The following is a 26,449-nucleotide window of genomic DNA, read 5'->3' on the forward strand; positions in this document are numbered from 1 at the left end:
GAACAATGGAGCTAATTAAGGTCAGCATATAAATCTTAACTCTGCACTTCCTTGCTTTGCTTGATTCTAATCAGATCTCAGCATTAGTGTTTTTGTGTTAACTTCCTTTGCTGTTCTTTAATGATAACTGAAGGGGGATACTGTCCAAGGCTGCAAGCAGTGCTCAACACATCTGAAATCATGGCATCTCCTTACAGCTCCAAGGGCTCACAGTGGTACTGTGACACAAGAGCTCCTTTAGGGTCACTTACAGCTGAAGATATCCATGGTGGGTTTTTTTTTGAGCATCCTATTTATGTATCATGTGAATTAAATAATGGTTTATGTAAAATCTTTACAAAGATGACCAATCTACTCAGCAACAGTGAGACAGACAGAAGTTTCTGCCTGGTACTATTAAAATTACTTTGTTCCTCCAATTCTTATCAAAGACACAGAGAAACAGACTCCTTCTGCTATACACTGCTGTTGAAAAGTCCTGACCTTTTCTTTCTTTCTTTTTTTAACATGGAGGTCCCAGCAGGGTACCCAACATTTACTCTGGACATATCTGCTGACAGGAGAGACCAAAAACATTTCTCTCCATCCGTTTCCCCACCTTTATTTACAAAATGTATTAGTGAAAACATAAGGAATATTTTTTAACCGCAAAGAAAACCAGAACAGGTATCACATCTCACTTGTCTCCTACAGCTACAGTTATCAATTACCAGAAGCAGAAATTAGTCCTTTGTGTTAGTTATCCCCGCTCAAGAATTAGGGCACTTGTATTTGCTGAAGCTTATATTTTACTAGCACGGTGACAGTGGTTAAATCATTCCCCACATATAAGGAATGCATTTGAAATGCATTCCTTATGGATGCCTGTATGCATCCTGCTTCTTCATATTTAAGAGCACTGAAATAAAAGCTCCTCAGGAGAAGACCAAAGAGACATTCCTGTTGTGCAAGACAATAATCGATGGCCTTTTCACGCACACGAAGTGTCAGTCATTTTCAGTGTGGCAGGTTCTTTGGGTACTTGTTTTTGTTTCAAGTTTTACGTGTTCAATCTTCCAACGCTACCCAAAATTCGATACCAAATTTCCACTTGGCCATCTTTGCAAACCACCATAAACCAAACACTGTTGTAACAAGACAGTTCCTCTCCCCTTCTGCAACTCCCCTCCTGTTACCTTCCCATCCCTCCCCCCCCCCAAAAAAAAAAAAAAAAAGAAACAACAGCTCATCATGCCTTTTTAGCTATGTTCTGCCTCCAAAAATTCCCATCTTAAGCAAATGCTAGACTGAATGCATGTGCTAGACTGCAGAGATCCTATTTGTACTTCGAGGCTGGGCATTGTTACTGCACTGCACCCTACAAAGCACACACAACTTACTGGAAGCGGGCCAGTGCCATAAATAACATAGGAGAAATTCACAGGTGGAACGCAGGGAGAGGATGGATTTAGCCAGATCTCGAAGACACTCTGTGTATTGGATGTTTGAGAAGTCACAGGCAGCCTGTATGCGTGCCTGCCCATAAAACAGAGACCCATGTTAAAGAGAGCTGGGAAATCGTTGAAGCATATGCATCTCAATCCCTGTGCCGTTATGGGGATCCAACATGCACCATCCAAACAGTAAGTTACAGCCTTCACTAAGTGTATGCTCTTCATTTGCCAGTGAAGGTGGCTGGCTGAAACAACAAAATTCACAGGTTCCCCTCCAGCACATGCATTTTCCATCTTTCTCAAAAAACCTGCACTCGGCAACATATACATACACACGAAGCATCGCTTAAAAAATCTGAATAGCAGAACAGGACCATGCACTGATAACAAAAACAGCTGTTTGTCTCTCTAAGCACGTTAAAAAAAGAAGTTTGGGAAAATTATCTAACACTGAGAATAGGATTGAGAATGAAAGTGCCTTCTTAATTAAAAGAAGAAATACCTTCTTTGATAGGACCCTTTGTAAGCATGCTTCAAAGCATAGCTTCTGCAATCCAGATCTTCCAATTTGAGTTTCAAAGACTTCTGCATGTGGTTGTTGCATGTGGTGTTTTGCATGTGCCAAAAAAAAAAAATCCCCAAACTTTGAGACCTGTTCCTGAGACAGTACATAAACAGCCTATGAGTACTTAAGCAGGATGCAACTAAAAAGCCTTTATGAAGAATTTTGCCAGGCAGAGGGCAAGGAGTGGAAGGGGAGAAAAGGTCAATACGTGTGCCATTCTGGTTCACAACGCTTCAGTTAATTTGCACGGTCACACTCACAGACAGCATGGCGACCACCAGCCGTAGACACTGCAGCTTAGTTTACCAAACTGGGGAAGTTGTGGTTCAAATACATATATTATCCCTTAACTCTTTTCAGACTTGCCACAGAGCCTTTAATAGCTACCCACTGGAAACTGGCAGGAAGGTCATTTCTCGCCTCCTGTCTGGCATTTATATTCTATTAACATTTCCAAGTTGCATGCAGAACATGTCTTTGGCAGGGAGGAAAATGTGATTTTAAAGTGATAGGTACAGACCATCCTTAGCTACAGAAATGGAAAAGGAGTTGTTGGCAAACTCTCCTACCCCGGAGGAAACCCTTTTGGAGCAAGTGGAGGCATCACTCTTCCCACTGAAGCCTGATGCATGTTCTACTGGAATGCAGCACAGTAAGTCAAGCAAACTCTTTTCTCTACCTTAAGGTCCCTTGCTAAAGCTCACAAATCAACACCACCATCAAAACCCACAGCAGCGGGCTAACTCCTCTGTCTACATTTCGGGGAGATGTAATGGGGGCGATGGAAGAAGAGGCTTGCAACTTCCTATTTGGTGGCAGAGTCTAGACCCAAAAGGGCTCCTCACTATTCATAGATAAACTCCCGAGAGAGCTACAGATGGAAAGCCTTTAGTAGTTGCAATCTACTGATTTTAGATGCTTCTTCGGAAATGCTCAGCTATTTCAGAGCCACAGAAAACTCTTATATGCACACACCTTCTTTCCATATAGTTTACGCTTCTGCTGGAGATCTGAGAGTATTCAACTTCAAGTTACTGCAACTGAGATAAAGCCCTAGTGCCTGTGTCTCTAGCACGGAAGCTGAAGGATTACCATGTGCTGTATTTCTTACGTACTGAGTTACGTACATTTTCCTTACGTCCTGATCATCACAGTTCCATTCCAGCTGCAGGAATTTTGAACTCAAAACTACAATGATCTAACCCCTTCCTCTGAATTCCTACAAACCGCAACAATACAAGCTCCTCAAACCCCACGTCGGTCCCGGTCCCTTATACTATAAGGCTTGCTCCTTCTGGAACTGCTCGAAAAGAAAAAGGCAGCACCCTCTCCAGCTCTCCTCCTCCTGAGCAATCCATGTTCCTGATAGGGATCCCAGGCACGGACGGGTTTCCCAGTTATCACACCAGACTGCAACAACCCCCCTCTAACAGGAGCCTGGGCACTGATAAAGAGGCAATTAGGTTGACAGCACATTCAGAAGAATGAGAAAATTAGCTCTTCACTCTAGACGCTGAGCAATCTCCAGAGACCTCTGCTCTCTCCAACCGTGACTGTCCCCACAGGAGGCTGGGGCCACTCCTGAGCAGTCTGGCAGCTTCAGGAGAGTTTTCGGGGATGCCCTGGGCTCACAGTTCTTTGTTGAAAATCCTGGCCAAGAGTCACCCTGGTCAGAAAAGGAAGCAGGTTTTAACCTCTTTTTCTGAATGGTGCTGCACAAGGGAGCCTTCCTTCTCCACCCCTCCGTTTGCTGTGCCCATTCAACTTGACATGTTGACAAGGAGCCAAGGAGCACAACAAAAAGAAACTGGACCTTATGTGAGAGGCTCTGACTCATTTACAAATGAAGTGTTTGCTTGTATTGTGGGAGTCAGGAAGGGCAGCATCAATTTAACAGGTAAAGAGTACAAGCAACACCCCAGCACAGCTAGACTAACCCGGAGGAGAGCCAGGCAGAAAATCGTGCTCCCACTTGCCAAAAAGTTTGGGTACTGCAACCAAGTTTTGCCGTCGTGCAAAAAAACCACCATATTAGAGGTGTTTTTTTTTTTTTTTTTCTTTTTTCTCCGTTAAGAAAGGGAGGGAAGAGAAAAATTACTTTCCACGGAGATGATAGGCACCTCAGAGTGTAAGAACACATTTTCTAACCCTGAAAACCAACTGGAACTTGTCTCCCTCCCTCCTCTTCTCTACCAAATGTCTAATGACCTGGCTGCTAGGAGGTAAAAAAATGGATCACAAATTTCATCCTCTATCGGAACAGTAATAAACACTCCTACAGTACAGCATTGCCCTTGACAAAACTATTTCATTGGGCTTTTAATCCTAAAAGGTCTTTAAAAAAAAAAGTCTTGATTCAAAAAAATAGCATAGGCAGTTAAGTAAGAGCGAGAACAAGGCACAGATGGAGAAAGAGAAGAGAAAAACGTACGCAGTATGTGCATACACCTTCTCCCCCCCATTCAGATCCCAGCAGACTAAATTCTCCCTTGGTCCTGCCCTGTGCACTGAGCATATTTGGTGTAAATACCGCAATACATGGGAAGACTCCTTCAGGACCTCCACGAGCTATGCTGATTCTTTAGCAGAACATCCACAACTTTCTGCTAAACCCACGGCTTCTCTCTCTGACCCCACATTTTGTGTGATGCTCCATGGGGACTGCAACCCTGGATACCAGAGGCACATTAGGAACCTTGTTCTTTGCTGGTTTGGACACCTATCTGTCACTACTTAGACACCCGAGCACAAAACCAGAGATCAAGGAACTGTGTGCAGAAGCAGAGAAAGATGCACTGGTGTTATCACCCAACTGGCGCAGGAGAGCAGACGTGGTACCACCACAAGCAAGACCTGCAGGTATTGCACACAAGGCAGGACCTGGCAAGCAGGTCCTTGCCCCCGGATCCTGAGGCAGAAGCAGTTTTGAATGGGATGCGAAAGGCGTTCATCCACAGCACTGGCAGGCCATGGGACCTGATGCTAGCTAGGTCTGCGGTGCCTACAGAAGAATTTCTTTCAGACCATCTTAGACTAGAAATACCTGTTTCTGAAGGAAGTACCTGGTGGGCAAAATGAGCATCTTCCTTGTGAGTGTGTCATAGTACCAGATAACAAATAAAATTTCACTTTGTATTTATTTTCATCTGCCTACTTGCACATTCATATTTTCCACCTCGGCATCAGGATTCACTTTTATAGTCTGTTACGGCATCAAGAAATGGTTAACTTGCTGAAAAAAAAAAGTATTTTGGTGCTGTCCTGCCAACCATTACCCTCCTTTTGCAAAACCACCCTCTGTAGGTAGGCTCAGGATCTTGCCTGTCCCAGGTCTGGGGCCACTTGCTGCAGTGTCAATGAGCTTTCTGCAATATCCCACCACGCTGCTGCAGTGTCGGCCTACACAAGAAGGAATTTTACAAAGCAGACAGGAACTGACAGCTGTGAAAGAACTTTTAACAGGAATCTTTTCCTTGCATGAACTCAGGTCCTTCTTAGTGTGGGCAGTAAACACGGCGCTCCATCCTGGAAACTTCATGTAGCATCTCATTAAGAGGAAAAATTTTAAATGAACAATCTTCTCATTAGAAGGTCTTAATCTATGGTTACTTCTTTTGGGCAAGTCAGTCAGCCTGGCAACTCTGATGAACTACTTAAAGCATGATAAGGGTTGTTATACAGGGAAACTCCACTAAGCAAAGGATATTACGTCAACATCTGATAGGCCTGAAGTAAAGTGCCACAGGAAGCCTCCCTTTCCAGTTTCTGGGAGACGATGAGGAGATGCCTAGGGAGCAAAAAACTACACAGAACATGCAATCCTTCAGCAAGCAGCCTGGGCTGAGGAACAGGACACAAAGGTGTCCAACAAAAGGTTCCTGGTGCTGGATTTCACCCTCTTGATGCCAACAGTGGCATCAGCTGCAACTCAGAAACAGCCCTGCCTTCCTCATGGCACATGAAGCAATGACCCAGTCTGGGGAACATGTGGCTCGCAACATCTCTGCCTTCTGGTCAGATGAGTCAGACGTGATTTATTCAATGCCCAAGGCCACTATCTCCTCCAAGCATCTTTATGTCCTCCCCTTCCCATTTTACGCTTTTCTCTCCAATTCTGATCAAGTACAGGTTAAACAAATAGAGTTACAAAACCACACACACTCTCATTCCTCCTCCATTTTTAAGTGACTGTTTAAACTGTTCAATAAGATACAGAAAAGGTAGAGCTGCAAGCAGGTACTGCTTTCTTTGTGCAGGAGTATGTTATCTCTTCCATTGTCACGCCTGAATGAAATCACGCCTTTCATTCCACCCTTTCCAAGCATATTCCTTGGAAAATGATTGGTAATAATCAAGGAAACGAGGTATCTTCCCTCCCACACAAAACCAGTCCGTAACCATTGCTCTTGTCATTTTGCTTATAAGCTATGTTCCTTTCCCCCACCTGTTTTACAGTTTCTTTGTAGGTTGTAAACTCTTTGATATGGGGACTAAAGCTATGTGGGAATTCACAAACTGTTAATCAGCTCTGAGGTGCTCCACCCATGCAAATAAATGAATACTGAATTGGGGGATGAGAGAGGGGGAAGGAACATACATGTGGTTTAACATTCAGTTTCCCCACTTCACAACTGTACATATTGCTTTATTCTTACTAAAGAAACTATATGAAATATGTTTGGCAACTCCAGTTACAGAGAATTTTCCAGATCCACAGTGCAGTAAGTTGTCTACAGTGCAAGTAAGTACTGATGCGTGTAGCTAAAACCAAGAGCAATTATACTAAAGATACATCTTCATGATGGCACTTGGATACCTCACTTCCTAACATCCTCCAACACCAAAGATGCCCTGGTACAACCATTTGCATCTGCTACACTGAAGCTATGAAATCAGAAGCTCCTCTACAGCTTAGCTATATATTTTTATCCTTCAAGAAAAATCCATCCCATTTGTCAAAATAATAATAATAATAAAACAAACAAAAAAACCCACAATACTTCTGGATATCCACAACAACTCAGTACTATGTGAAGAGAGCAAGGAGACCTGTCTCAATTCTGGTGCCCTCCCACAACATAAGCATCCTTGTAGCTGTAGAGTGTGCATGTGTGTCACTCCACATTTGATACCAGAGTCCGTACTTTCTGCCCAAGTAAGGATCTTTAATCTGCTTCAAAGTCCTTCCACAGAAACAAAACCAGCCCCCTATCTTGTAATGCTTTCCAAACTCCTGGGTCAGAATCAGCACTCACCTGTGCATGTTTCCATTGGTGGTGAAGGACTGTCCACATACTGAACATTTATAAGGCCTTTCACCTGAGTGCACCAGCATGTGGCGATCAAGGGAGCTCGCTGAGCTCAGAGACTTTCCACAGATGCTGCAGGAATGGTCTGTTCCTCCAGTGTCAGTGTTATGCTAGAGAAAGCAATGATTTTTTTTTCATTGAATGCCCCTTCTAAAGTGCCAGTAAAGTATCAGAGACATTTACAAACATCTTAAAAGCAGCTTTGAAGAGCCACTTAACACAATGCCTTGTATCAAGGTGTGCCCCATATAAACTTCTCTTTTCCTGAGCACTCCCCCCTCAACTCCACCCTCACCCTTCACTTTAACTCCTTCATGCACCAGCACAGGCAGTTGCTTTGTGCAGCCTGAAGTGCCCACCACATTTCCCCTGGGTGTGCAACAGAGGGGTACAGAAAGGGATCCAGCAACAACCCATCAGACAAATGGTACCTTGGGATACCTTAAGTTATGCAGTGGTTTGGGGTTGGGTGAGTGGTAAGGGGGAAAACAGAAAGAGGATGTAATTATGAACTTTATGGCAGAAGACACTTCACAATAAATACTCTTTAAGGATATTGATTTTGAAGTAACTGAGTAGTAAGAAAACAGAAGGAAGCTGCTTCTGAATTCACATGCAGGCTCCTATGGCCATATGAATGCATTACAGGGCAAAACATGGCTATTAACTACCTGTGATATATGTACCACTCTTTGTTACTTGCATTCAGATAAATGATTTTTTCTTCACATAGAAAAAAAAAAAAAAAAAAGAGAGAAAACAACAACAACAACAACAAAGCAGGTGTTGTTGGAAAAAAATTAAGTAACAGCTACAGCTTAATTAGGAAAAAAATTAAGTAACAGCTACAGTACAGAAGGGAAAACTGAAGTAGTATCTAGTGGAGTCATAATGGTGAACCACAACCTAACAACTAAAGTAGAACTTTCTGACAGAAAAGGCCAAAGCTCCTCATAAAATACATATATATTTCAAGAGGAGCAGGAGGCAGCCTGTAGCTGACAGAAAAAAAAAAAAAGCACCATATATTTGTAAAGTGTATTTTTAATTCTGCCTCCCAAAATTGCTGCACTCTGTAAAGGACAGAGAGGTTCTTCAATGCTGAGATGATTTTAAAATTGTGTCTTCCTGCTTCTTAATTTGCATGAACAGTAAAGGGAACTGTATTCAAACAGGATAACAAAACAGGACTTATGCTTCATGATGGAAGTGGTTTTCCGGATCCTTAGGATACCTTAAGCTATGCAGAACAGGACACACATCCTTGTTTGAGCCACTCGGGGGGTGGGGAGAGGAAGGGGAGGAAGGGAGGAGAATTACCCCGTTGTTGTTGTTGTTGTTGTTGTTTTAAAGAAATAGCAGGGGAGGGCTTAAATAAAAGCAAATCGATTGCAAAAAAAAGTTATAATGAAGCATTTCTGATTTGTACACGGAATTGTTTTTCACCATTGCAAATGCATACTGACAAACCAGGCACAATTAATAAAGAATCAAGCTTGTACTTCGTGTACCTGACGAATGTGCATAGTTAGCTGGTGCTGTGTAGTGCAAATCTTTTCACACAGAGGACAGGTATAGGAAGACTTCTCTTCTTTTGTTTCCTGTGAACAAAACAAAACAAAACAAAAATCAGAAGGAGTATCAATATAAAAGAACTGGAAAGCTGTTACTGCTGGGGATGGAAAAATAGAAGCCATCCTAAGTACAAAAGGCTACTGCTAACAGAACAACTTGTCTGTGTGCATTTATCATCCTGATAGATCCCTCAGGGAAGTTTCAGAAACTTCTGAATTTATAAATAGGGGCCATTTCAGCTACCACAGAAGTACAGCAGCTGTTTTAACAGCACACTGATACTCAGCAGTAGCAGTTTAGGACAGGAAGTGAAGGCAATTATTGCGACCAGCTCAAACTGCCAGGAGGAATTTAGGTGAGCAGAAAGTAATTACCCGGCCTGGAAACCTGCCAGATTATGCGGGCAAACACCACTAATCTTACAAAAAGATCTTTAATAAGCACACGTCTTCAGGATTTTGGGTTTTCCACCCCATCTTGGTGGCAGGGCGCTAGCCCCGTGCCCTTTTCTCAGAGCTGTGTGTTCTGCTCCTCGTCTGACTCAGAAGGAAGAGCGGCATTTACTGAATCACCAGCACCATTTCCCTGAGCATCCTGTGTTTCTCCTGGAAGCATCCCATCCAGGCAACACCGGCCAGGCCCAACCCTTCTTAAGCTTGCAAGATCTGATGAGATCATAGCGAGAAAGAGGTGACAACGCAGGAGTGTACGTGACTCAAAAAGAACACATTATGAACCCGGCTGTTCTCCACCCAGGTGAGAATCAGGAGTAACCATGGTCAAACCACGAGTACAAACAGTGCAGCCGACCCGGAGAGCTCAGCCTGATTTAAGTATGCCCTTGAGACACTGAGCAAAACCGCCACTCTTTCAGCCAAGGATGAAATGGCACTCTCACAGGAACCAAAGGCATTTGCCTGAATTGTCCGCAAGGATGACTACTGAGTAACATATGGGCATTTTCACCATCTCGCTAACAAGCCCAGATGAGGCTTCTGCACTCAAGCCTGTATGACTCAAAGCAAGAAGGTCTGGCACTGAGTTAAATCTTCGTTTTCTGTAGAATAATGCACATCTTTACCAGCTAGAGAGATCCACCGCCTGTTATCTCAGCTTCTGGTTATGAGAGTACCAAAAACCATCTCTGTGTGACCGACGGGAAACGACAATATTTATGCTAAAGGAAAGCATTCTAATGAATCTCTTTGCTGGCCACTGTAGGTATCATTAGTCAAAACAAAACAAAACAAACAAACAAAAACCAACCAAACAAACAAAAAACATAAGCAGCTTTTCAGTCAGAAATGAGAGGGGGTTGAAGTGACTGTCTATCCATTTCCTCTCCCTCCAAACAACTCTTATTCCCTATCGCTGTCCCAAAAGTCACCAGTTGAGAAAGGACTGTTTCTGGATTGTCAGACATGGGCATTTGTGGGGAACACTGAGAATGACTGACTCAAGCCCCTGTGACAAATCCTCGGGCATTTGGTGAGGAAAGATGCTGACACAATGATCAAGTTTTTTTTTTTTTAAGTCTCGACTTAATAAAGCAATGTTGCTTTCCACATCATTTTGGGGAAAAAATTCTATAGAGAAATCTAACTAAAATCTACAGAATCTGCTAAAATCTAAAATCTAACATTTTTTCAAACATAGGCTCCATGATACTTTTCTGTTAACTTCAGTGATGAATGAAGAGCTACTTTCTCATTTTGCCTCAAGTAAACAAAACTTCAGACCTCACTTCTAGAAGTATCAGGATCACATCAGTTACGCTCTCCCATTCCCCCGTATTGTTTCTCTTGCAGATATTTTTCCAAATGTTTTTCAGGGCTCTCCATCCTGAAGTTAATCACTGTAGGCCATGCACACGGGCCAAAGCCTACTGCACTGTTACTCAAAAAACATTAGAAAGCAAGCAAGAAAGGCTGCCATTATGAAGTCTGAACACACCAAGAAAATTAAAACGCATTATCCCAGTGGCCCCCACACACATTTTTATATACAAACATATAATTCACACACATGCATTCCATCCTACTTATACAACTTTAATTTCACTATATGCAACCAGTCTGTGGAGTAACGTTCGGCTCCAATTATACTGCAACCCTGTTAAAGTTGGCTCAGGACAGAGAACAAACACACTGTGCTGCGAGGAAAATCCCTGCAGCTGTGCTGACAGTTTAGATGGTGTTTAATCCCCAGGGTATTTCTGTGAAATTATCAACCTACTACTTTATTTTGCCCCCCTTCTAAATGTGCGATACAGTTCTACATGATGCAATTAATTGTTTCAGAGGCTGCTTTCTAGACTGCCTGCTCTTTGCATCAGCAAATTAACAGAAGATAGAGTAATTAATGGTTCACCTTGAAGCAAAGATCAGAAACACACTATAGCTCTGCCAGAGCTGATTACTATTGAATCTGGGGTTTATTATTAACTAAAACCCAAACTTTCTCCAGTGGTCACACAGGGTACATGCTGCATACCGTAACACAGCTCAAGCAAATCAAGGGTAGCTACAACTGGACTGCTGTTGACTGACTCAATCCAGACCAAAAAAACATTAGCATCCCTACTGTAAAAGCATCCCCCTCCGGCTCACAAGTGTAAAACATGGCACTTGCCTACTTCACTGGAGCCAGGCTGGTGAAAACACACTTCCTGAACTAAAAGATTAAATTAGCAGCTAATTTGTTAGCTACTCTCAAGTTAGTCAACCTGGCAGGACTGCTCTGCATTCAGCTGATGGCAAATGCTTCGAGATTTGTGCATTAGGGTTTTCTCCAGCTCAAGAAAGACCTTTGTCACATCTTGTCTTTTCTTCAAGAGCAAAGCAAATGAGAAGCTCAAATGGATGCAGGTTGATGTGAGAACACGTTTGTTAGACTATGGGTAGCCTAGAGCCAAGATAAAGTCAGCATTATAAAGAGAACCATAGACTTGGGACAAAGGTTCAGGGCAAAATGTTTCACTGCCAACTCATGGGAAACAGCAGTCAGACCCAGAAAACTAGCTGACTGTTATTATCCTTGCAATTGTACTAAGGGGCACATTCTGATCAGAATTGGAGATCTGTGTGCTGTTACACACTGAAACAATTCAGTGCTTTCATTCCGCTACTCTGAAAATGGAAATTCACTGTATTAGATGTTGCTAACCAGATTGATACCCACTTAATATTTCACATCACACTTTTATTTTCTGAGTAATGTAGCCATTTGCCCCTCTGGCAGTAACAATCTTTCAGCCTAAAAACAAATAGGCTATTTACTATGTTTTCAATGTATTTATTTATTTTTACACTGTAAGAATCCCTCTTAATCCTGTCACATTTACTCTCGAGCTTCCTTTGATTCGATGCCCATCGAAATATCAGGTGGAATAAAGGTCACCAACGCTAATAAACTTCCCTGAAGCCAAACCACATGGTGTACCAGCAGACAGCTGTGTAATAGCACCGCCACTGAGACTCGTCTGAACTCCAGTGCCTTACTTCACATGATGAAATCAAGGAACCATGGCAGCCCTTAACTGGGAACACTGCAAATAAACCTCAAAGCCAGGCGCTAGACAGTACGACCCCACAAATACAGTTGCCAGTACACTGCCCAGGCTCTTTATTTAAGAATTCCCACGTTCATTTACTGTTAACAGCTTTTAACTCCTTTTAAGCAAAAAAATTCAAGACAAGTCATAAGTCTGTCAACTGGGCAGCTACTCTGCAAGCTATTAATAAACTACTATAGGAACATCACATGAGTCATGCTTCTCAACCTTTCTGGTCCCTGTTATATCTTGATTTATTTACAAATTCTCTGTGCTTTGCCATAAGCTTTGAAGTCAAATGGGCAAAGGGATTTGGGGTATTTCTTGCTGTTCTGTAGCACCTGCATGTGCAGGGCTTGACACAGCAGGACAGGAACATGGGTATCAATAATCACAGCTTTAACAGTCTCTCACTTTTCTAGACCACTATTGCAATCAACTGATGCCATCAACTGGTAAATTGAAAAAAAAAAGATAAAAACTACATATATTTGCTCCCTAAGATTTATACAAAGCATTCTGCAATAGCTTTTCATACTTCCATTAACAATGAAGTAAGGGCTCCTTACAGTACAACTGTGTGAACTGAGCACCCCGATGGACCTTTCATTCCAGCACCACCTTTAACCTTCAGTCACTTGGGTCTTCCCCTGGAGCAATCACACACCTCATGAAGCCACCCCCACAACAGCTGAGCCAAGCCCCACAGCCCCCTGCCAGACCACCCTGCTCCTTCTCTGAGCAAGTTCAGTTCCTGCTACTTCTTTCCTCCTAGGTTAATGGAACAAACTGGTCTCCCAACAAATCTCACAAATGCAAGAGCCTGGATAACAGATGTGGCAGGGAAAATGTGGCAATTTTGGCTTTGCCTCTGCTGTTGTCATCTGGCAGATCAGCTTGCCCACTGTATGATATGGGAGCGTGTGCTCCAATGTTTTACATGTGAATCCAAGCAAGTGGACCCCTTCCACCCCCAGTTTTCTGAAGTTAAGTTATGGAGGGACACAAGAAAACATCCATATAGGAGCAATGGCAGAGGCAAAGCATACCCACTGAAAGAAAAACAGACAAAACCATCAACAAAACATAATTACATTTTATCACTTCCCATGCAGCTGTCTGAATTCCCTTCGTCCACTGCACTTGGGCTTACATACCTGATTCCTCCTGCCAATCCGATTTGGTGCAGGAGACTTGGAGGGGGATTTAACATTTTGAGAGTTCCCGCCATTTTCAGCTATCTTCCCCACATTCATTACTGCTGACATCATGGCGTCAATGGAGGACAAGTCCGCTCCGTCCAAACTGTTTGGTGAACTTGGTGATACCTTGTAACTGTTTAAGGTTTCCAGCTGCTTCTCTGGAATTAAAAACAAAAACACACACAGGAGTTGCTAGGTCATCTGAAAGAAAACAAATCCTCACAGTATTTTCAGCTGCCTGTACCTTGCACCACACTGTTTGATCTTCATGGACCATACACAATGGCCCATAATAATTGGAGGTTTTCTTGTAAAAGTTTCTTATACTGGAATGTGTAGGTTAAGGTGTGCATTTCTTCTCACAGAACATCCATGTTATCTTGATTTTCAACCTTAATTGAGTATGGCACATATGGAGCGATTTACCTTAAATTCTCTTGCTATAAAATGGTATTATTTGTGGTACCTAGTGATCACAATGAACTATTAGAGCAGTACTGATGAATGCACACGCCGGCAAACACAGTCATCCAAACAAGCATGTGTTTTGAGCAGAACTGCACAATTAAGGCATTAGTAACACAGCATAGGATACTGGGTTCTCAGCCTAGCATAGCTTAAGCCAGCTCTGCATATGAGTAAACTAAATTAGCAAAAATCCAACCCCAAATCCCCTAAAATGCCTCTTTACTGCCACAGCTGTCATCAATGTAGAGTTGTTTTCTTTTTGGTCTACCAACTCCTATCAGTCCATGGAGTATGTATTACATCCACGACTAATGTTGCCTTGCAGGCAAAGCTGTTCAGATTCAGACTTCTCCATCATGTTCTCTATTTAGTGCATCAAACATATAGGTAAGGCCCTCCACTCTCCTCTTTTGGAGTTTGAAAAGCAGAATGTTTTCAACCTAAATGCTCCTTTCCCTGAAAAGGAGTCTCCCAGCTGAACAGAAACACCCTGTGAGTCTACTGCTCTGTCATCTCAGGTGGACAGCACAGGATCTTAATGTGTGTTGTGAGAGTCACTCTAACACAAGAGGATGTGAGGGTGAACAAGGAGGAAAATGTTTGTGAACATTTGATCTCTGCATAATACTGTCTCTGAAAGATAAGCTTGAGCATTATAAACAGGTGTTTTTTGAGGCTAAGTAATGTGGTGCCAAGTTACTTGGAGCCAAGAAAATTTTAGTTTGGAAGCCTGCAGTGGTAGTTGAGAATTTATGTGCCCATGCTTCTGCTCAGCATATACTCTTCACACAGATAAAGGTTAGGGATGGGGAGAGAAATGTATGCACCAGTGCCTCTGCTCAATGTGTATTACACCCTTCACACAGATAAGGGTTATGGATTGGGTAAGAAATATTTCTACAAGCTTTAATCAATGTCCTAAATTAGAGAGTTACTCAGAGCTAGTCAAACCAGTTACCTTCATTTTTATCCCCTGATTGACTGAGGCTCTCTTCTTGATTGCTGGTCTCCTCAGTTAGTGTAGTAGGTTTAGTAGCGTCAGGCTCTTCAGCCTCTTCTTCAGCAGCACCCTCTAGCACTAGGTGATGGAGATGGAGAGAGAGAGAAAGGGATTAAGTTTTGCTGGAAGACGTTTTAGCAAAGTAAGACTACAATCCCTCAGTTTGAGAGCTCTCCCAATGGGTACGTAGGTTTGATGACGGAAGCACGTAAACAGCCAGCACAGCGCAGCCAAGTGCCTGCCCCCAGGAGTGGCCTGGCACGAGATACAGCTGCACGAGATAGATCTGCCTCTGCTGGAAACCAGGCAAACAAAGCGAGGAAACCCTCCCAACATGGTCCCCAGTATTCATCCAGAAAAAAAAGGAGGAGGAAACAAAGGAGAGAACAAGCCAGCACATCACTGACAGTTGTGATATCTGGTTAGGAGGCTGGAAGAACATTCTGCAGCTAAAGATACAATAAGTAATTTGTTTTCATTCATGAATATCCCACCCTCCTATTTCTCTTCTTGGAGGATTAACATTTACTCCAATAGAAGACTTCATGGTGACCTTATTCCTTCCAGCAGCGGTGAAATGACTACTGAGGTTTCTGGGCCCATTTGGCACATTCCTCACACCCACTGCCCAAGGGCTTTAGGTGAGCTGAAGACATAAGCAACCACCATATTTGCTGACAGAACTTCTCCACGCCCCTTTCTGAAACCACAACCTTATCATGCTATCGTTGGGGTTTCAGGAAGGATGCCTGTTCTGGCTGGAGAATGATAGGGCAGCTGAACACCATTTTGAGAGGTGATGGTGAACGATCGGCACAGGAGAAAGAGAGGAGTTCTTGCCTTGTGGCACCCATGTTGATAGCCTCTGAAAAAGGTCATTTGTAATACTGAAAGATACTAATACATTTTTAATGGAGAAATACACCTTTATAACTTTACAAGCAAAATGGTTCATTGCGTAAATTAACACACTGTGGACATTGCATCATCTCAGATTTCCAGATTGCATCCAGCAGACTTAATACAGATTTCCCTTTTTTTCAGAAAGCACAGGCCTTCAGTCTCAAACTGGGGTTGACGGGGTTTCTTCCTTTTAAAAAACATGCTCTCTAGGGTGACATACAAATCGGTCACTCACATAACACTTCCAAATGCTTTCTGAACAGCATTTGCAAACAAGAAATCACAGCATCCTAACTGTTAACACTTCACAGTGCACACCAAAAGGCAGACAAAGAGAAAAGGCCCAGCTTCTGCTCTCTTGACTTGTGTCAAGCAGATCCTTATTTCACCCAACAAGAAAAAGCAATAGGCTCAAGCTCCCTATAGTTAACTGTCTACCTTCTTGGGAGCTGCACACGGGTGAATGGTTTGACACAGTGAACCAGCACAGGATAGAGCCAAAATGCAGGACCTGACTAAGGCTAGACTAAGGCTCTAGATAACATTAACTTCTTAAAACAGCATTTTTGGTTAAAGTCTCCAAAAACTGACAAAAATACCATTTTGATGCTATCCTAAACAATTTAAGTTAATTTTTCCCTGGTCATTTTTGTATTTTTCTGCTAAGCAAAACACTAGTGTTCCCTATGATGGCAGGGACTGCCTGATCCAAAGAGAAGCCAAGCATCCATCCTTCTGTATTTTCTCCAGCAAGCACAAGAGCTATTGATTTGTTAGGGTCTTTAAAAAAGGTTCATCTTATTCCAGAGCAACACAGTCATTTATTTTTTTGTTCTTTTTAACCGCTTATGTGGTAGCTGGCTTAATCTTGAATAGAACAAACACTATAGTTATTTTCAAGACTGGTATAAATATTCTAAGTTGCTGCTATATCTGCTTAGTACCACCATTTTAAATTATTTGGAGGGATTGCTGTCAAAATTAATGCAAATAAGCGTTTCAGCACTTAAAAACAAACAAGCAAACCAACCAAAAAAACAAAACCAAAACAAAAAAACCCTCTTCCTTCCAAAGTAGACCTATTTTTTTCTCTTTCAGTTGATACCAATAACATTAATATTACCACTGTTACATCCTGGAAAAAGTTAATCTGTTGTATAAGTGTGAAGACTGCTGTGTCAGTGAAGGTAACTTTAAAATTGCTGAGGATCTTCCCAGAGTACTGGAGTCCGAATTCCTAGTGCTGGTTTTACCGAGAGTGAAAACGTGACTTTTTCATCAAAAAGAGAAGAGGCAGGCATACAGGCACACATTAAGAAACCTACCTCCTGATTTTGAAACACCTGCCAGCCTGCTTTCTGTTCTTCTTTCAGGAGGAAAATTATGTATTTGTGCTATTACAGCCTTTCACAATTTCTATGAATCAACAGCTATTTTATTTCTGAATCTAAAACATCTTACTGCTAATGCAAACAACAGACCTTGTTTTTAAAATTGTTTTCAATACATTAAAATTTTCCTAATTTATAAGCAGTTGGAAAAAATCCTTAAATTATCCAAAAAAAATAGATTTATGCATGTTTTTATTTACATATGTATTTTCCATTTTCTTGCACAAAATAAAAATGTGCCTCTGAAACAAAGACAACTGCATGAGCAGCACGCACCAATTTCAGAAGCCTAACTTTCTATTTGCAATAGGATATAGGAACAATAAGGATACTGGGCCAAATCACTCCTTCCTGTGGGAAAACCCATGGCAGAAAGCCTTCAGGCAGGAACATACTGAGAGGTTTCTCTTGCAGATTTTTTTTTTTTTTTAATAAATGCATCACTGAGGATGGGGAAATGTTTTCTTTCCACAGACCTAAGAAACCCAGGGAATCTGTGAGGCAGCGACCAGCATGGATGCCCTGCACCAGGCTGCCTGCAGGACCGCAAGCCTTCTCAGCTCACAGTCGAGGCCTCAGCGCAGAGGCCGTGCTGATGGAGCCTCCTTCCTCCCTTTCCCCAAAAGAGAACAAAGACCTCCAGGAAAGAGGGACAAACAGGAAACAGGCTGGCAAACAGTGCGGCCTCAGGTTGCATTCAACATCTGACCAGAGCCTCTAGGAAACAGGGAAGTGGTCATGAGCATTCAAGTCATCTTCTACTTTGATGAACCCCCCCCCCCCCCCGAGTCATCCTCTCTTATGAAAGCAGAGAGTGCTAAGACATGTGAGGAGAAAAAACAAAACAAACAACAACAACAACAAAAAAAACACAATACAAAATCCCCACAGCCCGCTTTGCCGGCCATATCAAGAGACCTGGCTCCCTCCACGTGATGCTGTTTCTAAAACCATGTAACTGGGGCAACTGCAATCCCACTGAGAAACCTGAGGGGCCTTCAGCTCCTCCTCCTGCCAGAGGCCCACCCCTGATGCTGCACATAACCAGCTAATGGGAGAGTCATCGAGAAAGCAGAGGGCTCACCACCAAAAAAAAAAAAGCCTTGTTGCTTCCCATTCAGTCTGTACAGGAAGACACTTGCTAGACCTATTTCCTCCTCTGGGATAAAGTGTGTCCACTGTACTAAGCCCATCAGCAGTTATTTATATTTAATTTTCTTGTTTGAAGACCACTCTCAACAGCTATATCTGCTTCTCCTTCTGGTGAAGAGCATCACAGACGAAGCAAAAAGGAGAACACAGGCCACAAGGGAAGGAAGAAGAAAGGAGAAGAGATGATGAGTCTTCAGAGTCACAGTCACTTGACTTGCCAGCCAGAGGTGGCTATACAAGCGTGGAGCTGGTACAAGTCTCTGCTCCAGTTTGCTCCACTGTCCCTGCACATGAGCTCTCCCTTCGGAATAGATAGGAAGAAATACACAATACAGGCAAGGAGGGGGAAAACCTTGCGTGTAGCACAAAGCTGCTCATTGTTCTGCCCTAAAAAAACAGTTCACATCAACGTTAAAGTAGAAGCCGTGCACTAATTGGGCCAGGGAAAGATTAACACTCTCCGCCAAATACTTTTATTGGTTTCATTAAACATGCCGCAGTACGTAGTACAGAACACGGTGGGAGGAGGAGAAACGGGGGAAACAAATGACAGTTTGAGGAATGCACCCCCCCACACACACGCATTTCAAACCACGTTCTCCCATGAGGCCCAAACAGGAATCCTGAGCCTTCCTCATCATTTCCATCTTAGCAATGCTATTAGCTTATTCAAGGCTTTCCCGCTGTTTTTTTTTTTTTTTTTTTTTTTCCCCTTAGTGGTAGAAAAAAACACAAGGATCATTTAAATGAAGGCCAGAACTTCTAGTATACAAATTTAGACAAGAACAGAACTTCAAAGAGGGATATCACATTTGAATAAACAAAAGTTTATGGTTTACCCTTGAGATTATAATACCTGAGAACTGCTACACCACTTTCAAAAATGTTTCTGATGCACTGGTCTCGCACCAAGTTTCTACCCGGAGGAGCAGATTTTCTTCCCAGGGCACGAGGTGACACTCCCAAGCACAAACAGCTACTCCCACCCCCAGAGATGTGCACATCGCTCCAACTACTTTTTGAATGTGATTTTGCTTCAAAGATGGCAGGAAGGAAAGAGGGTGAAAATGCGTTGTGTGGGAAGAAAAAAGGGTTAATGGTATTCAAAGCCACTGCCTCAAGGCAAAGGAAAACCAAAAGAAGAAAGTTTTCCCAACTGACCTTTTTAATACCAACTCTGCCCTTGCTACTGAAGTGTTGGTGCTGACTCGGCACCCCAGCGGTAGAGAATTATACTGGCAGCGTCACCTCACTGTCACCACTGCTGGAGCACCAGTACAGAGCAGCCTACGGGGAAAGGAAGACAAGCATAAAAAAAAAGACAGTGGCACGGGAATATTTGGTGGTCGTTTGTTCGCTTAGTATTTGGAAAAAAACAGACACTAAGAATATTACCCCAATGTTTTTGAACTTGTACCTCTAACTACAATCTTCTTCTGGGGACCATTGGGGGGGACCAAGGGGAAGCCAAGACCACAAACCTTCAAAAACACCAACCAAAGAGAGCTATATCTCTGGAAAGGCACTCTCTGAGCACTAAAAGACAGATTGCTCATCTTCCTATTTAACCTCTTGGCGCTACTACCGATACAGTTGTTTTACCTGTGTTAGCATACCTTGCCCTGAAAAATAACCCTACGACCCACCATGGCCATATGCCTCTTCTTATTTAACACAGACACAGACAGATATGCACAGACACTGAATAAACAAGTGAAGCACATGCTCACGGACATGCTTTAAAGCAGAGCTGGGGAGCACCACCTGTTTGCAGGGCAGGGCAGGGGAGGAAGCACCAAAGGAGCAAGAAGACCCCTGTGTATACAGATTACTTTGCACGCTGTTGTTACAACACCTAACTGCCAGCCTAAATTTTGAATATTCAAGTATGTTTAATCCTCTGGTTTTATTCCTTTGCAAGCACGATGAGATATGCAAGCGTATTTAGTTTATATGCAGGTTTTGAAATCCATGTCTGGATGCCTTATTGAACGTTAGTGGTCCTCAGGACTTTGACTTAGCTGACCAAAAGCATCTCTCATAAAACACACTGGAATTTGAACTCTGTTACTGCCTTAAGTGAACTGCAGCTCTGAATCATCATGATACCCTGGTACCGTGCTGATAAAGTCACACTGAAAACAAGGAAGCTACACTAATCTAACAGGCAGATGCTGTACTGGCAAAGAGAGGCTTCCTGGATGCAATGCTTCTGTATTTTCCAACTGGTTTACAGCAATACAAGGAGACACTAGACAGCATTAATATAAGACGCATTCATACCTGTCTCCTTGGCCTTGCACTCAGCTTTCTAACTTACACAGCATCCCCCCATTTGTTTCTTTCACAATGGCTGTGTGCTGTGGGAATCGCAGCTCACACAACAGCCTGTGGTCTTGCTAGGCTAGAAAAGAGAAGCGAGGCACATGCTGCTCGAGAGTGAAAGCAAAATCTGACAGCCCCCAGGCCCCTGATGGGAAAGCCTAGTCCTCTGCCAGCATGCTCTGCAACTCCAGGGGTTCAGTCTGAGCCTGCACGAGCACCTCTCCAGCATCACCATGCCCAGGATGGCCATGCCACACAACACGCACAGCCCTGCAGGAGCTGCAACCCCCCCTTGTTTTGTCTGACCAGCTGCTGAAAAATTTTGAGATTGCCTAACGCCTTATCCCTCCTCCCCCATATCAAAGATGTGTCTAAAAGCTGTTCCTCATCCTCACCGTTTGTATCAGCTTGCGGGCTAGCACCTGGCCCTCCAGGAAGCCTTTGTCACCAAACTGCAGTCAGCTTTGAGAACTTGTTCAGGCAAAAAGGACACTGAGATTTGAAGACAGCTTAACAAACTTGGGGCCACGATAGCCGGTTTCAGACACATGCAAAAAACTGAAGTCGGGAAAACAGCGAAGTAATGCAAGCAGCTGTAAACAGACGTCCCTCCACTCCTTCCCGTGTACAAACGCCCCTCCATCCTCATCCTTGCCAGCTCCCTGTGCACCATCAGGGTGCAAAGAGGCCTCTGGGGAGGGATTCAGCTCCCCAAAATGCGGCCAAGGGAGCACGCCAGGCAAGGCGGGCCTTCGGCACTACCCAGAGCGTCCCCTCCCCTGCTCCCTCCCCGCGTGCTGAGGAGGGACACAAAAGCAATACTGTCTGTCCTTATAAGCTCTGCTTTGCATGTGTTCGGCAAGCTAGGACAGCTGTGTGGACGGCTCGCAGAGTTCCAGGAAGTTGATGTGTTTCTTGGCTTCGACTCCAGTTTATTTGCCTTAGATGAAGTGGCGACCCAAGAAAGTCCCTTCGCATCCCCCCGGGCGGGCAAGCCACAAGACGGCGGCGTGCCTTGAGACACGGCGCAGGGTCTCTCCCCGGACCGATGGACCTTCCCCAGCCCAGCCACCACGGCCCTCCCTTGGGCCGGGACTGGCTCACGTCCCGCTGGGCAAGGAAACACCGTGGGACGTGGTGCAGGAGAGCGTGGGAGCCCAGGACCGCGATCCCCTGGCAGCGCCAGGGCCTGGAGGACCCAGCCCCGAAGGCATGAGTGATGCCGGGCTGGCGTGAAGGAGAGAGCAGGCCGGGCACGCAGTGCCGCACCGTCCGCTGCAACAGATGCTACCCAAAAGGAGCTGAGGAAAACTCAGGAAAATTTAGCGGTGCAGGAGCCCGAAATGGTGACCAGCAGGCACCCCTCGGCCTTGCATGTCCCCCTGCTGAGATGGGAGCTGAGCCCCTCCAGCAGCCCTTGGGGAAGCAAAACCTCACTCGCTGCTGCTGCTGCTGCCTGAGAGAGGGGCAAGGGATGTAAAATGAGGAAACAATCTGAAGCGAAGCAAGTAGAAAGCCCTGTGGGTTTTTCTTTTTCTTTTTACATTTTTGCCTTGTGCTGAGAGGAAGAATCTCAACACAGCCAAACCCAGTAAACTTAAAACCCTGGGGGAAAGAAACAAACAAACAAAAAAAGCTACACATTGATGTGCCATAACCTAGACAGCTAAGCAAGCACTGTGCTGAGAGAACGGGATGCTTGCCCAAGAGTCTGAGGGGTGAGCTAGATGGACTGCACTTGGGAAAGCCAGATGGAAAACATTTCAGAGTACGAAATAAAAGCCACCTCCCCTCCAGCCAAGGCAAACTGCAGCACCCCTCGACTCCGATGAAGAAAAGGATGCAAGGACAGGGTGCGGGCAAAATGGGACGCTCAACTCTGCCGGGTAGCTGTGACGGAGATGCTGGCATCCCCGACAATATATGGCCAGTCTAAACCGCGGGATGTCTTGTCCTTTTAAGGTGGGCCAAAAGCAAGCATCTGTGCAGCAGCAGCACAGCCCGAGCCTGCAATCAATAGCCCCTGGTGTCGCTTAAAAAAACAGGGGCTTCTGTGCCTTACCAACTGGCTGTGCAGATGCCCAGGCACACACCCGGCAGGGAGACAAGCAGTCTGGTTGTTCCTCCTCGCAGCATCACAGAAAGAAGAAGGAACAGTAACAGTGAGAGGAAGAAAAGCCACAAAACGCCGCCACTGTGCCGCTCTCTGGCAATCGGTGCCTGCAGCTGTTGGGGCAGGAGGGGGGGCCCGGCCCCAGCCCTCGCCCCTGTGGCCCTGATGGCCAACAGCTTGGCCAAGGGCAGCCTCGGACCCGCGGCTCTGGGCGAAGGTCCCGGGCAAAGCTCTGGAGGAAAGTGCTAGGAGAAACGAGCAAATGTTTCGCTCCTTCACGCCTGTTCTTTGCACGTTGCTGGAGCCGTGCGTGTGCAGCAGGACAGGTTTGGAAAGGATTAGAGAGGCAGGATGAATCACGCAGAGGAAGGCACAGAAAATCTCCTGTGCCAGTGCCCTGTTTCTTGCACAGCACCCTGGTTACGATCCTCTTCCTCCAGGGACGGATTTAAAGAAGGCTTCACTGAGGCGAGTTTACAAAAAGTGTTCTGAAAACAGGGCATGCTAAACCAGGAAAAGACATTTTCCTTTTGCACTATGTCCTGCATGGAGTTTTGCCACTGTAAGTGCATCCACACGCAGCAACGTTCCTTGTGTAGGCAAGCCCAGAGGGGACAGCATCAGCTCACTTACTGCATCCTTTGCAGCCCGACAGTGCTGGTTGCGAGGGAGATGCCAGCACACTCCGCATGCAGCACCTTACCAGGTAGCGTGCCAAAGCACTCTACACCTCACAGGGTAACACAGTAAAATGATGCGCGACGTGAAAAGAAAGACGGAAATTACAGGGATTAAAACTCATTTCCTGGTGGTGGTGTTGTCAACCATCACGATTTTATCATGAGCCCTGTAAAAATCTGATGGTATTACATTACTGCACAAGAATCTCAAACTTTTTTTTTTTTAAGCAAAAGTTCTAGTTTTCCGGGTTGTGGAGAAAGGTCAGAAACATTAGATGCTCGACAAAATATAAAAAACAAACCAAGGTGAATGGTTTTGTATCTTAAAGGCTCAAGTTTTTAAGGATAATCATGACCTCAGATGTTAAACCTGAATTAACACACAGATATCAACATGGAGTCTTTTCTTTGCACAGTGTGGTTTGTACCCTGTAACATACACCCTCCAAAACTAAAATGGCTTTTTTTTTCTTTCTTTTTTTTTTTTTTATTTATTTAAGAGGGAACAGAATCTCTACATCTCGGCACGTTTCTAACTTTTTATTTAAAAGCCAACACAGCTGCACTCTAATGCTACTTAAAGATGAGAGCCTCCACCAAATTACCAAACTCGTTTTAAGCAGAAAGGGATTCAACATGCAAATGTTTTGCAGAGAGAATGATTCAAGAGTTTGCAGCTCTTCTTGCTGCTCTTTTCCAGGGAGCATGACTTGCTGACAGGATTAACTACTGCCAGGCTCACGAAGCTGGGAGACAGCTGCCACATGGCAGCCATTTATTACAAAGCTCCACTCCTCTAAAGTTAGGCAAGGCAGACAATTTCATCTGTGTTATCAGCAGGGTTTCTCTGCTCCACAGGCTTTAGTGACTAGGCTTTTTCTAAACAAACACCTCCTTTTCTCCCTCACCTTGTTAACATCATTATCTTCCTGTCTTCTGTATCTGGTCAGCACAGGAACTATTCCCTCTATCACACTTTCCAAACAAACAAACAAAAAAATCTATAACCAAGACAATTTAAAATGTTCAAACACACACACACACACTGAAAGAGATTTTTAATTAGAAGGTTTTAGTTTGACATTATAGGAGGGAAAACCACATGTCACAAGGAGGAAAGAGAGATGTGCTGGAGCAAAGGGAGTCAGAAGTGTTTTGCACAAACCTCATTCTTTTTAACGTCAGCCTCCAGTGCAATATCCAACACAACTACACAGCTTTTTCATGATCAAGACAACCTGTAGTGCTCCTCGTATCCCCACACCAGGCAGACCCTGCACGGACCCACGAGCCAAAGCCACCCTCCTGCACTGCACTGCATGAGACACAACAGGTTTTAAGTCAACCACCTCCTACAGCCTGCTAAAGACCAGAAACATATATGCCATCTACATCTCCAGGTGATGCTAAGTTTAGATGACCATTGGATACTGTTCTCCCACTATTTTCAAGCAGAGACAAGAGATACAAGCTAGGTGTTCAATTTTACCTGGAGTGTTCTAATTCAATGTTTGCCGTAGATGCCGGAGTACCAGAAATCACTCAAACTGAGGCTTATTGCCTCCTGAAGGTGAAGGAAGAACCCAGCCTTAAGAAAAATACCTCTCTCCATCGCTGATGAACAAGTTGCTGCAGCCCTGTGCGCACACCCACCGGCTTATACCAGCTGGGCAGGTAGCCTCCAGGGTTGTTTGTGGAGCTCTAAATTCTGAAATACACTGTTTGCTTCTTGTTTTAGTTAGGTAAATTAGTTACAGCAGTAGACGGTGCTGGCAAGCAGGCAAAGCTGAGATCCTCACAGGAGAGCCAGCAGGGAAATTTTAAACAGCAGAACTACTTGTCAGTGGTATTCTTCAGTACGAGTTTTCATTCTATTTTGAAGTAAACACAGTGAAACTAACCTGTGGGAGGTGCTTCCTGCACACTGACAAAATGAAACAGCATCTGTCAATTTTCATAGAGTGCAGCACACATGCCAAACAAGAGCACAGAAATCCAGATCTACAGTTTTTTATGGAATTCAGAAGTCCCTCAGCTTTATCAGATGAGTACAAGAAGCCTCCTCAGAAAAGACATCTCTCTATCTAATCTGAAAAAGATGCATACTAAAACCAAGAATTGCCTACACACTCACAAACATAAATCCCCCTTCATCCACAACCACATCCAGCTGCTGACCTTCTACGTTCCTTGTAATATAGCTTTTGCTCTGGGACTTTAAAAGCCTAGCAGGCATTTCAAAAGGATTTTACAAAGTACACAGGCCCGGCCTTGTAAAAGCTCATGAGGAATCCATGGAGGTCATCATGGAGCTTAGACAGTCTGCAAACAGCATAATCCACGTGAGGTGGTGAGGTAAGGAATGACCAAAGTCGGGCGGATAGGCCTGAAGATTTCTGCAGCAACTGGCTCCTCCAACAATGCCGTAGCCCCTGGAGGAAACGCCTGCTGATCTTCAAAGCTCTTCAGTGGGAACAGTCTTAAGTTTTCTGAACACGAGCATTCCGGTGGCAAGGCCACAAGCCTCGTACACACGCAGAGAAAAACAAAAAATCAAAGTAAACAAACAAAAAAAATCCGCTAAGGTTAGTAACTACAAATACCAGCAAGACTGACCCTCTATTCCACAATAAGCTGTCAGATCCACCCAGCAAAGTTTTGATGCTCCTCGGCACCACAGCCACAGGGATTAAGTAGCAGTTTACAACCTCTGCAGCTTTCTTTTGTTTATTACGGGCAGTGCTCCCCATGTGTAGACTTCTGGAATGCAATACTCAGTT

General features: G+C 44.1%; 1 protein-coding gene across 4 annotated transcripts in view; it reads right to left on the bottom strand.

Moving 5' to 3' along the window:
* Window positions 1–26,449, bottom strand: part of RREB1 (ras responsive element binding protein 1) — a gene marked incomplete at its 5' end in the record, with an annotated part of 120,842 nt that overhangs the window by 49,697 nt on the left and 44,696 nt on the right. For 2 of the 4 annotated variants that reach the window (XM_084281958.1, XM_084281959.1), the window contains 5 exons: window positions 7,254–7,417; window positions 8,819–8,908; window positions 13,593–13,795; window positions 15,064–15,183; window positions 19,713–19,838. In XM_084281958.1, the coding sequence (XP_084138084.1) occupies window positions 7,254–7,417; window positions 8,819–8,908; window positions 13,593–13,706 (368 nt within the window). The remainder of the gene's footprint in view (window positions 1–7,253; window positions 7,418–8,818; window positions 8,909–13,592; window positions 13,796–15,063; window positions 15,184–19,712; window positions 19,839–26,449) is intronic. The other 2 variants (XM_084281957.1, XM_084281960.1) reach the window with 1 other exon arrangement.

This window comes from Netta rufina (genome assembly GCF_964035555.1).
Source record: "Netta rufina genome assembly, chromosome: 2".
Lineage (NCBI taxonomy): Eukaryota > Metazoa > Chordata > Aves > Anseriformes > Anatidae > Netta > Netta rufina.